The sequence below is a fragment of the Nematostella vectensis genome, chromosome 4 (genome assembly GCF_932526225.1).
Source record: "Nematostella vectensis chromosome 4, jaNemVect1.1, whole genome shotgun sequence".
Classification (NCBI taxonomy): Eukaryota; Metazoa; Cnidaria; class Anthozoa; order Actiniaria; family Edwardsiidae; genus Nematostella; species Nematostella vectensis.
Window position 1 is genome coordinate 5,716,197 of NC_064037.1, and position 17,176 is coordinate 5,733,372.

Below are 17,176 nucleotides of genomic sequence, written 5' to 3' on the forward strand. Positions count from 1 at the left end.
CGCTGATTGGCCAATTACTCTGTCAATCATGTATGGTTAGGTCATTGTTTGAATTGTGACGTACTAGAGCGCGCGAGCTCACAAGTTTCTCTATCTCTTTGAGAATGGAAGCGCTTGCAAACCTCACTGAGGAATGCAGGAATTGAACTTAAATTGTGATTTATCAGTTTTATATTTTTGGCTGCTTTTTCTTTGTTCAGTTAGAAGCGGCGTCCGGGTGTGTATCGCAAGTTTCTCCAGGCTAGCGAGAAGTTATCGTCGCCAGAGGCTTTTACGCCTCCGCGGCGAGAGCCGAAGCTCTCAACACTCAGCGGAGTGGTACAAGGATGGGTATATCATTGGCGACAGGCAGTTGCCGAAATCACGGATTATACAGGTTGGCAAAGACGTTTATGTGGTGACTTTGCGAAAAAGGCGCTCAAAGAAGCGCAAACGAAGAAGAGCGAGAGACGAGAAAAGCAATGAACTCTTGCGCGTGCAAGGCAAGAAGAGCAAACGGAAGAGCTCCGTTCGTGACATATGGGCCCCAAATAAGCGCACGGAGCGCAAACAGAAGCGAGTTAAGAAATGGGTGAGGAGGAACGCGTATAAGCTCATCTCACGACATATCCCTCGGGACATGTGCAGCAGCAAAGTGGACTTTTCAGGCAAGGACATCAGTAAAAAGCTGAGATTCCTGGATTGCTCGAGATGGCTGACGGAGCTGAGAGTCCTGGATTGCTCGAGATGGCTGACGGAGCTGAGAGGTAGTGGTTACGGGGGGATGCTGTCCTTGTTCATGGCGGATCGAGATGAGCAGGCGCCATTACGTGATCACACCTCCTCACCTGTGACAGGGGAGGGAAATGCTGCTGGAAATGGTACCCCAGACGGTACAACACCAGTACCAAATGACCAAGAAGGGTCTGGTAATACCGAGGGTAGAGCACCAGTAGCAAATGAACAGAAAGGATCTGGTAATATAGACGGTACAACACCAGTACCAAATGACCAGGAAGGGTCTGGTAATACAGACGGTACAGCACCAGTACAAAATGAGCAGGAAGGATCTGGTGATACAGACGGTACAACACCAGTACAAAATGACCAGGAAGTGTCTGGTAATACATACGATACAGCACCAGTACAAAATGAGCAGGAAGGATCTGGTAATACAGACGGTACAGCACCAGTACAAAATGACCAGGAAGGGTTTGATAGCAAAGACAGTCTTGGTTTGGGGTGCTCGGAAGCCGATCATCCGACTACATCTTCACAGACCCAGGATGTTTGTGATACAAGTGACTCACAGCATCAATCGCAACAATCGCTCGACACAGCTATCAACGAGATCTTGGTGAGTACCTAGTGAGTACTTTCGTCTCGACAGAGCTATCAACGAGATCATGGTGAGTACCTAGTGAGTACTTTCGTCTCGACAGAGCTATCAACGAGATCTTGGTGAGTACCTAGTGAATACTTTCGTCTCGTCACAGCTATCAACGAGATCTTGGTGAGTACCTATTGAGTACCTTCGTCTCGACAGAGCTATCAACGAGATCTTGGTGAGTACCTATCGTCTCGACACAGCTATCAACGTGATCTTGGTGAGTACCTAGTGAGTACTTTCGTCTCGTCACAGCTATCAACGAGATCTTGGTGAGTATCTAGTTAGTACTTTCGTCTCGTCACAGCTATCAACGAGATCGTGGTGAGTACCTAGTGAGTACTTTCGTCTCGTCACAGCTATCAACGAGATCTTGGTGAGTACCTAGTGAGTACTTTCGTCTCGAGAGAGCTATCAGCGAGATCTTGGTGAGTACCTAGTAAGTACTTTCGTCTCGACAGAGCTATCAACGAGATCTTGGTGAGTACCTAGTTCCTCTCGACAGAGCTATCAACGAGAAGTCTTGGTGAGTACCTAGTAAGTACTCGCTGTCGTGTTTATGTTGCTCGATCATGCTGTTTTAAAACTCTTGTCAGACGAGAGGTCTTCATGAGTACCTGGTGCCCCTATCATGGCCGCCTTAGTCTCGTGTTTTGCAAGTAATAAGGAAGAGCAGTCGGTATATGGTTATAGTCTTATCTATGCATTGTTTTTTCCTCGCAGTCTGTTTCAGTGGACGATATGTCACCCGACGCTGCTACCAATAGCAGTGGCGAACAGATATCGAATGCTGCGATTGCCACACAAACCTCATGTGGTCATGTCACGTCATCTGCTAGTGATGTCCCAGCAGCATCAGGTGATCAGGTCACGCAATCTGCTAGTGATTTCCCAACAGCATCAGGTGATCAGGTCACGCAATCTGCTAGTGATGTCCCAACAACATCAGATGACCAGGTCACGCCACCTGCTCGTGATGTCCCAACAACATCAGATGATCAGGTCACGCCATCTGCTAGTGATGTCCAAACAGCAACATATGATCAGGTCACGCCATCTGCTAGTGATGTCCCAACAACATCAGATGATCAGGTCACGCCGTCTGCTAGTGATGTCCTGACAGCAAAAGATGATCAGGTCACGCCATCTGCTAGAGATGACCCAACAACATCAGATGATCAGGTCACGCCATCTGATAGTGATGTCCCAACAACATCAGATGATCAGGTCACGCTATCTGCTAGTGATGTCCCAACAACATCAGATGATCAGATCACGCCATCTGCTAGTGATGTCCCAACAACATCAGATGATAAGGTCACGCTATCTGCTAGTGATGTACCAACAACATCAGATGATCAGGTCACGCTATCTGCTAGTGATGTCCCAACAACATCAGATGATCCGGTCACGCCATCTGCTAGTGATGTCACGCCAACATCAGATGATCAGGTCACGCCATCTGCTATTGATATCCCAACAGCAAAAGATGATAAGGTCACGCTATCTGCTATGAATGTCCCAACAGCAAAAGATGATAAGGTCACGCTATCTGCTAGTGATGTACCAACAACATCAGATGATCAGGTCACGTTATCTGCTAGTGATGTCACACCAACATCAGATAATCAGGTCACGTTATCTCCTAGAGATATCCCAACAAAATCAGATGATCAGGTCACGCCCTCTGGTAAGATTGTCTCTCCAGCTGAGTGCAACATTGATTATCAAGATCAAGACCCTAAACGTGGCAGGGAGATCGCCACTGTTGATGCTCTTAAAGATTCAGTCGTTTTGGCGCCAGCTGAAGAAATCATAGATGATGTCAAATCCACCATCGATACCACTGTCAAGGATAAGCGAGTCCATTTTGCACTGGACACCATCACTAACGTACCGGTCATCACCAGGCAGCCTCACACATCGGTCATCGCGGCCAGGAAAGCAGCGGAATCCTCATCCGCACAGCAACCACCACTACACCCTGATTTATTGGAAACTACTACAGCAACTAATGTAACGCCTTCCTTGCCCGCGACAAAGCCCACCAAAGTCGCCCCATCCCCCGAACCGAAGCGAAGGGAAATAAAAATTACTGCTTGGAACGATGGAGAGTGCAGTTTTTCTGCGACACAGAATGATGGCAAATATGTCTCGCCAGAGAGAGCTACTGTTGGAGCCCCAAGCCATTCAGCCGATGAGCACACAAGCTCAGGGCGTCCCGGCCTTGTCCTTCGCTTCCTTCAAGGCCTGAGGAGAATAATGAACAACAGGAATATAGTCGTTCCCACGGTGACTTATGACAGGCAGACAAACGTCCTTTTGAGCCTCAGTGTAATTGATCCTAGCGCCCTTGCAGAGGAGCTCACCATGATTGATAGCGAGATGCTTCGGGAAATTGAGTTTGATGAGATCAAGGGCGGTGTATGGAGGACAAGCGAGATGGTAAGAAAAGGAATTTCTGTTTGTAAGTTAAAATGTACACGTTTAAGTTAAAATGTTGACTTTGTCTCGATCCAGGAGCAGCGGTCCCCGCACGTGCATGCGATGATCCAGTTCTACAACAATCTTTCCGCCATCTGCGTGACAGAGATCCTGTCCAAGGAGAAGACCAAGGACCGCGCCCATGTTATTGCTAAGATCATTAAGGTAGTGTACCATATGTCAGTAGGCATCGTCTTGATCAAGTTGATTAAGGTCCCACAAAGGGATCGCAAAGATCATTTTTTGTGATGATTTTTGGGCAGAGGCTGATATAGGGAGGAGGGGGATGTATCCAATCCCCTTTTTAGTAAAAAAATATTAACAGTCACGTCTTGTTTTGTGTGAGATGAGAAATAAAATAGACTATGTCCGGGTACTTGAATCCTCCCTAGATCCGCATCTGCAACTATGTTGGAAAGAAACCAGCTAAACAATTTCTCTACCTTTTGTTTATCTTTTCAGATTGCCGAGAAGTGCGCGCTGATGAATAATTTCAACAGCTGTAAAGCACTTTTATCATCTTTCCGGTTCCACGTCATCTCGAGATTATCTGACACTTGGAAAAAAGTGTCCACGAAAGCTAAAAGGTACGTTCTGAAGTTCCAACGTCATTGAATATTATTTTGATGTACGCACCTTGCATAGCAACCAATCAATCAAAGTACCCAAATAGCGGTGTTCATTAGCAGAGTAACCTTATGTCTTTTCTTGTTTACAATATGGTGGAGTCTTTGACAACTTGATTCATGTTCAACTTTTATCACCAGTTGATCCTGAGTACTGAGAACAAAGTTGAATTTACTCTCTAGCAAAATAATAATCATATAAAATATACTAAAAGTTGATATTATTTTATTTTTGGGGTTTGATGTTACGCTGTTTTCCGTTGTACAGTACTAAGGCTCACCTTTTGGCGCAAATGTCTTCTCTCGACGATATCGCAATCATGAGACGACACCAAAGAGTGTGTCTTAAACGAGGCGTCAACTCTATCCAGTTTCTTGGTGACATTCTGCACCAGGTACACTACATCGAGGAGTGCTTCTCACAGACGAGCGATGCAAGTGACCAACCCGCTACCGGAGAGTGCTACGCCTCTACCTCTACAGTCAAGGATGGCGATACATCTGTAGTCTCTACAGTCAAGGATGGCGATACACCTGTAGTCTCTACAGTCAAGGACGGCGATACACCTGTAGTCTCTACAGTCAAGGATGGCGATACACCTGTAGTCTCTACAGTCAAGGACGGCGATACACCTGTAGTCTCTACAGTCAAGGACGGCGATACACCTGTAGTCTCTACAGTCAAGGATGGCGATACACCTGTAGTCTCTACAGTCAAGGATGGCGATACACCTGTAGTCTCTTCAGTCAAGGACGGCGATACATCTGTAATCTGCCAAGCTCCTACCAAAGGGATGACGAACATTGCATCTAACCTACCCTCAAAACAAGAAACTGATCCTATATCCTCAAATCCCACTGAAAACTCCTGCCATACCGCGGACGCTGACCTTTCTAATAATTGCGTCGACCCCTCATCTCCTGTGTTGCCTAGCAACCCAAGGCAAGGTAGCTGTACCCATGATGCTCTTGAGGATGAGCTACGTCAGATGTGGCAGACCTATCAAGACGCCGCACAGGGTTACCGGTTCTCCCGCCGTCCCGCTGTCAAAGCTTTCCTCTTGAACGCGACAATTAATGACCCTGAGGACAATGTTGATCGGTCGTACGGCCTGGAGCACTTAAGAAAATCTGAAAACGCTCCTGATTGGCTGAAGAAACTTAATGCTGATCTCCACACTTAAATATTGCCACAGTCTGATATCATACTATTACTGATTGAATAAACTTTTTGTTATGTTTGGGACTCTTGTAGTACTTTCCCGAGGAGAAATGTTTTTTCTTTCCCTTCACAACTTTACTAAAATCTCCCACTAACGAAATTCTCTCAGGGTAAAAACATTTGGGAATACGATATATAGCCTTCCTATTGCATTGATTTACTTCAAGACTTCCGTTAGAACAGAAAATTTGATTTCATTTTGCTGTGATTTACTCCAAGACTTTCACTGTAACAGACGATTAGAGAGACGAGAGCTAGGCAAAATAATTAACTTTCCTTCTGCTGTGGCTTCTATTAGAATATTGCGAGAGCTAGGCTAAATCGCCCATTTTCCGTCTGCGGCCATGGTTTATTATCTCCTATTTAAAGATTAGAGGAGAGACGAGAGCTAGGCTTAAATAACAATGTCTCTCTTTTGCCATGGTTTAATCCAAGAGTTCCATAAGAAAATAAGAGACGCTAAGTTTAAGGAGTCCTACATGAATTTAATGGATCTTTTTGCCACTTGCTTAACATATTGGCAAAACCAAATTATTGAGTTTCTGTCATAGTCAACCCCCCCCCCCTCCCCCCACGGGTGCCTTAGAACTCAATGCGCAAACTAGATGCGCAATTAATAACATAGCCCGGCCCTGTCGTCTAGAAGTCAAGGATAAAACAAGATTATCAGTGTTACTAAGTGTTTCTCGTTTAGATTTCACCTCAAATATCGCTTAGTTTGAAAGTAATCACGTTTTATCTGTCAATATCCAAACTTTCCTTGAGTAAAAATCTAAACTTTCCTTGAGTAAAAACTTTTAATTGTAATTCCATCCTACTGTCAGAGGGACACTATGTATCACATGCAGTGGCCATTGTGTCTCAGTAGTGGGACGAAGGTGCTCCATTTTACCCTACCCACCCCGCCTTTTCTTTCTGAAATGCGCGCTGCTAATATCATTAATCACTGTGTAAATGAATCATACCTAGAAAATCACTGGAAGTATCGAAGCAGGGATTTGTGGTTTTCTCGCCCTCTGAAAGATTAATGTAACGGCTCAAAGAATATATTATGCCATCATAACCTCTGGCTATGTGTACGTCTCCCGTGGTGGATTAGGTCTCTCTGCCCCTTTCTCTTGTTTTTATAAACATATAGAAGTTGAAAGAATATATTTGGAACGGTTATTAAGAGGTATTATAGCACTCTGTCAACGGCGTTGCATTTCTATCCGCGGTTAGGCGCTTTCTTATTTGTAATCTGTTGCGGCTTTAATGGTTTTCTAAGGTTCTTATTCCTCAGTCAATACATAGGTGCTAAGGACGCCCCCGTCCTCAACAACGATACAATAACTACTTTGCTTGATACTAAAGTAGTCTTCGAGTTTAATTCAACTTGGAAAGCAATGGATATTAAATCGGTATACTGCGGAAGCGAGGAAACAATTTAATTGGATAAGTCTCAATAATACTTCATTAAAGCAATTAAAAAACTTGATGCTATCTTAGCATCGCATTCTCATGGCCACGGAGACAGATTTAAAAGAAAAAAAGTATTGCATTAAGAGGAAAGGCTTTTAGCGAAAAGCACTTTCATGAGACAAAAACGCTTTTAGATGATCGCTCTTTCTCTCCATTTTGTCAAAATTAAACTTGAAGCAGAAATCGGAAATATTAAATCGCCATGAATGAAAAAATATGATTTCAGTAGAAAACTAATGTTGATTGATTTTTTAAACGAGCTAAAATTGAAATATACGATAGGCTGTGGGTAACAGGTTTCCAAAAATAGCACAAAACAATGGTACATGTTATATCTGATTTTGCATTCTACCGGTACTCCATGCTGTCTTGTTGGCCCCCACAAAACATATTGTGACCCGTATATCAAATTGACTGAACAGAAAAATCGATATCTATGAAGCAACACCTCTAGCAAGGTCAAACTACACATTACCACTTGTTGTCATAGCAACACCTTGAAGCCGGTGTAGATTTTATAAGCCCTAAACATCAGAAAAGTGTCCGACTGCGGTGGATAACCGCTGATCCGGATTGTGTTCTTGTGGTAGACAGCCCGTTACAAACGAACAGGCATCAGCTCCGCTAATGGCGCCGGCTCAAAAACAATACCGTGTGGCAGAGATAGAAGTCGACGGAGATGCCGTATTCGCAGAGATACATGCCGACTATAGTCCTATCCAAGTTGTATCTCCTATATCCTCTGTCTCCCGACAGTCGGGTACAACTGGCAAAATCTTACCATTCACTGCACTTCTATGGACAATCGTCTCCCTCGTCTCGCACATAGCCGATGTGTTATCGGATGTTTACGTATCCGGAAAGTACTTTTTCGATCACAATTATTGGTGGTCCGGGTTTGCATTGGGTTTCGTGGTTATAGCCTCGCTTGTTATACAGATTTTCTCCGCCAAATGGTTTTACGATGATGGAAAAAGGCAGAACTGTGTGAATTACTTATTACATGTTCTTCAACTAGGGCCCTTTATAAGGTAAGCAACCATACATTTCTTCGCTCCTAGGATGTTCCTTTTATTATTTTAAAATGTATCACTTGTATCTTGCTCGGAAATTTTTCTATTCCCCGACCTTCGAAAGAGCGCGATTGAGAATTTTGTATACAAAAACTCTTTGTATTATTATAATTTTTTTATCGTAAGTACCGGTCCTGATAATTAACACTTCACGGTCTCGTACTGAACAATTCTGCCATACAATATTATTTTGCCTCGGGTTAGGAAAATTCCGCACTCATCTGTGATACGGTTCAAATCAGTTTTTAATTTCCAAGTACTTTAAGTGTTGTATTTTATTACGGTGTGGTCTTCTCAAGAAGCCCAATTTGATGCCTATGGTTTGGTGGAAGTGGGCTGGCATGTATTTAACTTAATCCCGATTTTACCAACACCAACTTTGCACCTTCCAGACTATTTGAAGGACGCTTCAAAATATACGCTGCCAAATCACCAGGAGTTGATTTAAAAATATCATTACCTTCTCAACTTAATATGTCTTAACTCATCACAGCCGTCAGGAATCAATAATACCTTTTCTTGTCACAAGAGAGTTATCGTTTATAGTCTTAAGTAAGTTTCCCTTAAGGCTAGTTTAATAGTCTTGTCTGAATCCGGTTTATTGTCAGTTTCAGCGTCTGATTCAAGGGCCTTGGTTCAAAAACTGCAAAATGCTACGTTTAATTATCTCGACTTGCATTTCCAAAACAAACCATATTTCTGACACTCAATTCATCAATCTGCACCTCATCCATGTATGTTTTTATAAGTGAATATCCTTTAGTGAGTGTGATTATTTTAATTTGATCTTTCATGTATGGGAAAATTTCCTAATAACGGCTGGCTTGTTTGCGTTTCGGTGAAACTGTTCAAATAAGAAGTTTTTTTGATTTCTCTATCTCTCAGCTTTTAACGAACCGCGTCAAATATTGTGTATATACGATGTCGTAAAAATCCTATAGCCTCTTGTTTTTAGATAAGATTCAACGTCCAATTAGATCGAACAAAATACCGTATTTAATTTCAAAGCCAAATTTAAATTTATCTAATAGTATCGTAAAAGTTATACATTCCCGCTAGGGAGTCCAAAAGACCGCACGAGTTTGAAATTGTATGTTCTCTTATTTATATAGTATTTTATTTCTATTTTTATTTAGCGTTTGAAATTCCGTTGCCTTTTACTTGTAAATTAAGACTGCCCTAAAGTATCGTCTTCAGTAAAGCTGTCAACAAAAATAAAGGCATTTCGTGAATTATAATAAGAATTTTCGGGAATGACTGTGCTATTTTTGAAAACAAAGCATTCACCCTAAAGTGCCCGAAAGAAAGTTACGGCTTATTCCCAAAATAGCTCGTATTTCGTGCCGTTTGTAACCTTGACAAGAAGTTAAAAGCGTCTAATTTGACATCTAATTTATGCTAAGAAAGATAAGTAATTTTGCTATTGTTTGCCAAAGTTTGCTTCGGCCTCTTTTAGCCAGGGAAAACAAAGATCCCCCGTCGCCGCAGTAAAAACAGAAATGCAAACCGAAAATAAATTATTTCTTTGTTTCCGAATAAAACGTACTATGAATCTCTAGAGAAAAAAAGCGCTATCACTCGAAACGGCAGCGTAATAAATATTAACTATGAGGGCCTATCTCTGCCGTAATTTCATATTTGCTTACTGCTCTAAAACTTTAGGCAAACAAACTTACTTCGTGAGCTTTAATTTACGATTTGTCTCGGTTTCCGGGATGCAAAAAAATAAATTGAAGATCTCCCGGGCATTAATCGGGGTATTCTCTCTTTCTCAACATGGGATTTATTTTCGACCTGTTTTACTCCTAGCATTTCTCAATTATTATTTGAAATGCCTTTGTTTGTTGTTCTTCCAACCACATTTGTTTAATTGAAAAGAGGATATTTTGGTCTGGATCGAGATTAAAGAACAATATTTAATGGTCTCGTGCAGATTTCGCCTGAATATTGACAACAAAGATTATAATTAAAATGGGGGTTTCTATTCAAGTAGTATTCAATTTAAAACGATATTCGTTTTTCCTTGTAGAAAAAAAAAATTATCGACTCTTTCTGGAAATAGAGGATAACGTTTGGCATGTGAAATATATATTTTTTATACAAAAAATCTTTTGGATCACGAGGAGAAATAATTTTAATCTTTTTAATCTCTCTGTATTCTCTTTGTGAAACTTTAAACCGGTGTCCCAAGCCATTCAATTGTCTGCCTATGAGAACAATCATTTAAAGAGAAAACAATAACACCCCTAGAAGAGCCACTATTAGAGGCTTATGACGAGGGTTTTGTTAACGAAGAATAACTGAATTGATTTTTTTGCTGTAATTATCGTTTTCGTCTTTTTTTTTTCTAAGACGGGAAATTTATCCTAGCGGAGCGGACCCGAGGGGAGGATCTCCAGAAAGAAAGACGTTTTTTCTTTTTGGGTAAAAAATTTCGAACAACTGATATCCCTTAGGAGTTGTTATGGGTAAGAATTTCTGTTGACCACATCCAATGTGCTGTCCCTTTATTTTGCCGACGATTGCCCCCGTCTGTTTTTATCGGAGCCCCCCCCCTCCCCACCAGGGGAAGCGGAGCACCTAAAGGCTAGTGTCCATTTGGTCACACTCGATCGCACAATGAAAACATTAATTCAGGAAAAGTGAAGGCACTTACTTTCTCAAAGATGCGACTAACTCCAGGCTGCAACCTGATAATGGTTGATGCTATAGATCTATAGATGACGTAAAAGAAGCAAAAAGGCTTTTCGATCTTCTCCTTGCAAGAAAAGCGCAGCATGAGAAAAAAGAAAAAAAAAGAGTGAGGAAGACAGCGAATCAGATATGAGCGTGGATATTGATGATGGAGAATAAGTGATTAAAGCATTAAAATGTTTTGTTTATATTTTAGATATGGAACATAAGCACTTTATAATATTATATAGCGGAAACCATAGAAAGATGTATTTAGGCTGTATACAGGTTTGCATTGCATAGATGAAATGTGGCTTTTACGTGTCCTGGACTCCTGGATTGTGCATGCCAAATAACTGCCCCCAAACCGATTAAACCAAGAAGTATGATTAGACACTTCGTCAAATTATATAGTAGAGACAACACCCAAAGGAATCAGTGACCCCCCTTTTAAAATCCAAACACTTTCGACGCCCCCCTTTTAGACCTCAAAAATTTCTCGAGGCCCCCCACAGTATCCTCACGTCCCCTCTCGGGATAATAAATGAACTTTCCCTAACTTCAAATAATGCGCATAGAAGGACCCCCCATGGAAACAGGATTGGTTTCTTGAACATTACACCCTGACTTCTTTTATTCAATCCCTCAGATACTGGACAGCATTAAAAATATGCCTACGGTCAAGGCGCCAGGGAGGTCTCCCTCAAGCGCGTGAGCTCTTCATTGCAGAATGGCGCGACCTGAGTATGCTACGGCTTCTGCAAGCGTTCCTCCAGTCTGCGCCTCAACTGGTTCTGCAACTATATGTACTGGCTCGGCGTGGAGAGTTCACCCTAAACTCGGACCTCGGTACCGCCGCCTCTGCCGTGACGTCATTGATATCAATTGTCTGGGCCATACTTTGCTACAGCAAGGCGTTGCGTGACATGCGGTCTGACCCTGGAGACTTGCCATTCCTTGGGTTTATATTCCAGATGCTATGGAGAACCTCCATGATCACGTCACGCATAGTAGCCTTAGTATTATTCGCGTCCTATTTCCAGCACTGGATGTTCGTGGCTGCCGCCGCGCACTGGTTTTTGATGGCTCTGTGGTTGAGTTGTCAAAGAACACAGTTTTGTATTGATGAGACGGGTAAAGAGCATCCGTGTCGGGAAAAATTATTCAACGCAATGATTGCGTTTATTTATATTTTTTGTTTCTTCAATACGAAGGAAGGTATGACTCGCAAGCGGGTTGTACTGTTCTACTCGGTGATGTTGGTGGAGAACTCGTTATTGATCTCCATGTGGTATCCACAGAGGACCATCAGTACAAAGTTAACGTATATCGCACTTAGCATAGTCTGGGGCGGGTTCGTACTTGGTGTAATATTCATGATACTGTATTACCGATTCTACCACCACAGTCACAGATACAAAGGCATGTTTCTAAGAATTCGTAAGTTCGAGAAAAATGATCGAGAAATGTACGGGCTTTACTGCTGTTGCTGTTGTCGTATTAGGAAATGGGAACCCGACACCGAGGAGTATAATGACCAGGCGTGCGGTGATCCAAGACTACTGGCGAATAGACCGCTAGACGAAGCACAGGAAGCGGTCTGTGCTAACGTACCCTCCCCTCCCTTAATTGAGTCAAGTCAGCCGAGGTTTGGGTTGAGGTGGGATGAGGATCAGAGGCCTCTGCTCAGGGATCGGGATGACGCGTTTAGAGTCTTGGTGCATAACAGAGGGGAAGGGGCTGGCAGGGAGTTGGAAGATGTAGATGAAGAAGAAGAGGTACCGGATATTATTGTTACTGCAGCCACGCCCACGACCATGAGTCCTCATGAGTCACCCAGGAACACCAAACAGCGCACCCCTGTTGTTCATAAAGACAGGGAGACGCCCGTACCAGAACGGGAAGTACGCAGGACCGAAGAGAGGACGAACTCTACGAGCCAGCGGTGTACATCAGCCGATGTGGCAAGACGCATCTTAGCGGACAAACTCGACAGTCACGACGAGGAGACGTACTGTGATTCCGAGGACATTCCGAAGATCAACTACGGAACTTTGAGTTTCAGTAATCGATACAGTCTCGTGTCCTCTGATTGCATTTCGTTGTCGTCCGCGAGTAGTGCCAGCTCGTTCAACAGTCTTAACGACATGCTGGACAGCTTTCAAGATGAGGGTGAGGAGCTAAGAGTGCTCAAGACGCCTAATGCCGACGAGGGGATATTTTCCGACGAGCGGGAGTCCCCGGAGAAGTCTTCCGATAGCGTGCCTGGTACTTTCGAAACATGTCCGACGTCATCCGAGTCAAACGCGATGGAACGGATATGCGAAGATAACGATCCGATAAATCTCGATGAGGTAGAAAAGAGTGGGATGGAGACAGTTGAGCGTATAATGGACGCTCCATCTTCACCCTTTCACTCCAGGAAGACTTCACAGTCTAGCGGCAAGGGGGAGGGTTTTGAAAGCGATTCGACCGAGTCTAGTAGCGAAGGGAATTTCTTTGGCGGCTATGGGCAAGAGAGGCACTCCTGTGGGACTATTTACGACCCTGAAGCCTTTACCACCGATGAGGACTCTAAGAAACGTCACTCGTTTGATATCGCTGAGTTAACTAGAAAGTCGCGGAAATTCAAAAAGAGAGAGAGGGAGAGAAAAAGGCGAAGGCATGGGAAATTGATTACATTTGATAATTTTGTACCAAGTCCCCTAAAAGCTGGTCGATTTGGGTCTTTACGGAAATCATTTGAGAGGTTGTCCAAGATCCAGGAGGATGGGGAAGATATTCTTTTGATGCCTCTGCAGCCTGCTAGATTAGAGGAAGATGGCACTGTGACCGAAAGGATAAGTATGGGGTCATCGAGCCCTAATTCCGAGCAGAATGATTTTTTTGAAAACCGACAAACGCACAAACCCAATGGATCGGTGAGGGATCGTAACACATCGCCTATCCGCTTTACGTCAACAACCATACCAGAAAACGTGAAACTCATCAGGACAAGAATTGCTGAGAGGGAGAAGTTGGAGTTTGATACTGAGACGAACACAGCTAAACATGCTGTCAGTAATGGCAAGATAGAAGGATTTAATAAGGGAGAGAGAATGAGACTTAATAGTCAAGTGGAAACAAATGAATACTTGACCAAAGGGGAGATAAAAAGATTTGATGATGAAGAAAACATGAGACTTGATAGTCAAGTGAAAACAACTGAACAATGGGCCAATGGGAGGATTCATAGACAAAATGAAAAGGAGATGAACGATACTAAATTGAACACAACAGAGCACACTGCGAATGGGAAGATAGCTGTTGCAAACGATCCACAAATTAGGAGAGTTGGGCAAGACATATTTTTAAAGGAATCGATGACATTGCCTAAGTCGGGAGTCACCCCTAACGGGAAATTGACACCGAATGTACAAAAACTATCACTTCAGAGATTTGATATTTCGCTCGAAAACCGGCCCCCAATACCTGCTTTAGATAGCGAATTAAATATCATGCTATCCCCGAACTCACCTAGGATTGAAAACCACCCTTCAGAACCGGGGTTGCGTAGCGAGTTAGATATAATAAAGTCCCCGGACTTACCGAGTAGCAATACTCGTAACGTACGCAGCGATGAGAATCAGAATTCTAAACCCATCAACATGAGCCTTTGTCAACAACATGATCCACGAACTGTTTCAGAGACGAACAAACCTGCAAGGGACTCGGATAACAGCGTCTGTGCGTCAGGAGACGCGTCGCCCGAACTCCAACGGTTAAAACACGCTGAATCTGATCAGCAATTGGCGATTGAAAGAACTTCTTCTCCCAGACAATCACGGGACAATGTCCCTTTAGCTTGTGCGGATGACGAGGACGACTTGGGGGAAGACTCAATAAGCGATCCTGAAAGTGTCTTAGAAGCTCGGGATTTCCAAGGAAAGGTCGCGGATACAAGTGCAAAGTCGCTATTCTCGGACTCCAGTAAAGATTTTTGTGCAGAGGCCGATTTAAATTTGAGCAGCGGATCTTCAATTTGTGAAAATCTGTTAATATCAAGCGAACTAATTCGAGAGTCGACTGATTCCACTGGACAGATTCGTACGCGATCGGGAAAGAGGAGACTAGGGTTCGAAGAATTCAGTCCGTCTAATTTCAACGACTTTGATGACATGCACTCGTTCCATTCAGACAAGCGACATACATTTGCGTTCGGGACAACTGGTCGAGATGGGGAAATGGTGAGAATAGTGAATGGGAGTACTCACAAATCCCTTCCGCTGGGGTCCCCTGACGATCACATTTGGGTTCACAACCCTGGCGTCGAGAACAGGAGGCGGCGTCCGCAGTCTACTGTGTCAGCGGACGCACCATTACAAGAAGACGTCATTCAGGAGATTCCTGTTTGAAGGTTTGTTATTTTGAAAGAAGATTAAGTGAAAGGGAGGCCTGTCATGTGCTTCAAAGAGTAGTAGTAAAAAAGGGAGGGTGCGGGGGGTTAGAAAAGAGCACTGGGAAAGGTAGCTTTTTTGCAGCTTATTTTAGTGCCGTAGCAGGCCTTAAAATAATCGGGGGGGGGGGGGGTCAATACAGAACATTAAGGAAATATTGAGGGGCATAGCCACACCCGTTCTGGTTATTTCTTCATAATTTTCGAAAATATTGGGGGGCTCGTGACCCAGTGCCACACCCCCTGCTACGGCCCTGTATTTGCAGTCATTTGCAGCGTTTTTCGAGTGGCCTGGCTTCCATCTTGTTTTGTTTTCCCGCGCACGATGAGTTAGGATAAACGAAAGGTTCTTAACAACGATAACAACTATTATTATTTATCACAATATTTTCTTTTGTTGCAGTGAGGTCACCGAGAGGAAAAACTACCTTCGATACCAGATTTGGTGGTCTGACATCTCAACTTGCTACTTCACATGGACAAACCGTATTTAACATGTGGACTTTATAGCAAGTTTGCGGAGCAACAATATTTATTAGGTTTTGTATTTTAATGGACTAGTTGATTTAAGAATCACTAGGCGATAACATTTCAATTATAAAATCCGTTCTATTGTTCACATTGAAATCTTTTAAACGTTGTAAAAATGTAAGGTATTTCTTCACAAAATAAATTTTCATATATTTTTATGCATTTGACATATATTCCAGTACCACACGCATTGGCGTGTAAATTATCCTTCTACACCTATAATTAATAGGGTTGACAGCTTGTAAAATAACATGTAAGAATTGTACATAGTAGAGTATTTAATTTTGCCGAGTGAATTGCTAACAAGAATAGCTAGTATACTTGTTTTTTTTAGTTGTTTGCTTCTTCAGTGATCCAGAACTTTGCGACCAGTGGGCCACAAAGAATGCGATATTTTTATCAATCAGTCGCTGCAATCAGCCACAAGAAAATGGCTCTACCCTCAAGGGAATTAAAATAGTACTACCCTCGGAGAATTGCTATCCTCAGCCCCCAGTGAATTACGTCAATTATACTAGCACCCCCCTCCCCAAAAGGGATTTGTAGCTGCATTCCCTCGTTCGAAGGGAAAATCAGTTTTAGTCCCCAAGAGCACATTCTTGGGGGTTCTGCGGTACTTGCCTAGGGTGATCTGACAGTTGGGGCACGAATGGATGACATCTCTGAGCCCCTTTATAATAAAGGGCACCAAGCAACAGCCAGCCACGCACCCGAGCATGAAAACGAGGGCGGACACAGCCACAGTCATCCTACCAATACGAAACCTGGTAAAGGAACATCAAGGGTATGAGGAAACATTATTATAGAATTAAAAACCTGATAGCCACTCTTCCTCACCTGACTACTGTCATCATGTGATTCATGCACGAGCCGCAGAACGTGTACACTGACTCGTCCCGATAGTCTTGGCGGTCTTCAAGGTTATGGAACTTGATATTCGTCTGCACTTTACCCATGACGCTCTGCTCGAATATCTCGGGCTTTTCTGTCGCCTTGCTCGCCTTCGTCTTGTCCTTCAATCCATTCCCGTTACTGTTTTTGTTTGATTCTGGTGAAGATTTGTTGTTGTCCAGCCAGCGATCTGGACAACCGAAATAATAATCTTGAATTTTACATAACTATTGATGGATATTCAGGCTTAGCAAGCGTTTCAGCGAACAGCTAGACCTAATATAATGGGGCGGGCGAGGAAAACACACCCACATCGAAGAAGATAAAATGTTACTTGTCAGTTATACATTAATTTTCTGATAAAAATTACTCTACTACCTTGAAATGCATAGTTCTGGTAAATTGCTGACTGTG

The 17,176-nt window shown here is 43.1% G+C and overlaps 2 protein-coding genes across 2 annotated transcripts; both read left to right on the top strand.

Moving 5' to 3' along the window:
- The first annotated feature begins 6 nt into the window (after positions 1–6).
- Positions 7–5,715, top strand: LOC116616207. The gene is made up of 5 exons (XM_032378197.2): positions 7–1,336; positions 2,090–3,811; positions 3,887–4,015; positions 4,313–4,437; positions 4,745–5,715. The coding sequence occupies exons 1-5, from the start codon at positions 134–136 to the stop codon at positions 5,658–5,660; spliced, it is 4,095 nt and encodes a 1,364-aa protein (XP_032234088.2). The 5' UTR covers positions 7–133; the 3' UTR covers positions 5,661–5,715.
- A 1,843-nt stretch (positions 5,716–7,558) lies between these two features.
- On the top strand, positions 7,559–16,197 carry LOC116616238. Its single transcript, XM_048726786.1, has 3 exons — positions 7,559–8,190; positions 11,555–15,301; positions 15,744–16,197. Exons 1-2 carry the CDS (start codon positions 7,787–7,789, stop codon positions 15,297–15,299), a joined length of 4,149 nt encoding a protein of 1,382 aa, XP_048582743.1. The 5' UTR covers positions 7,559–7,786; the 3' UTR covers positions 15,300–15,301; positions 15,744–16,197.
- Positions 16,198–17,176: the final 979 nt, after the last annotated feature.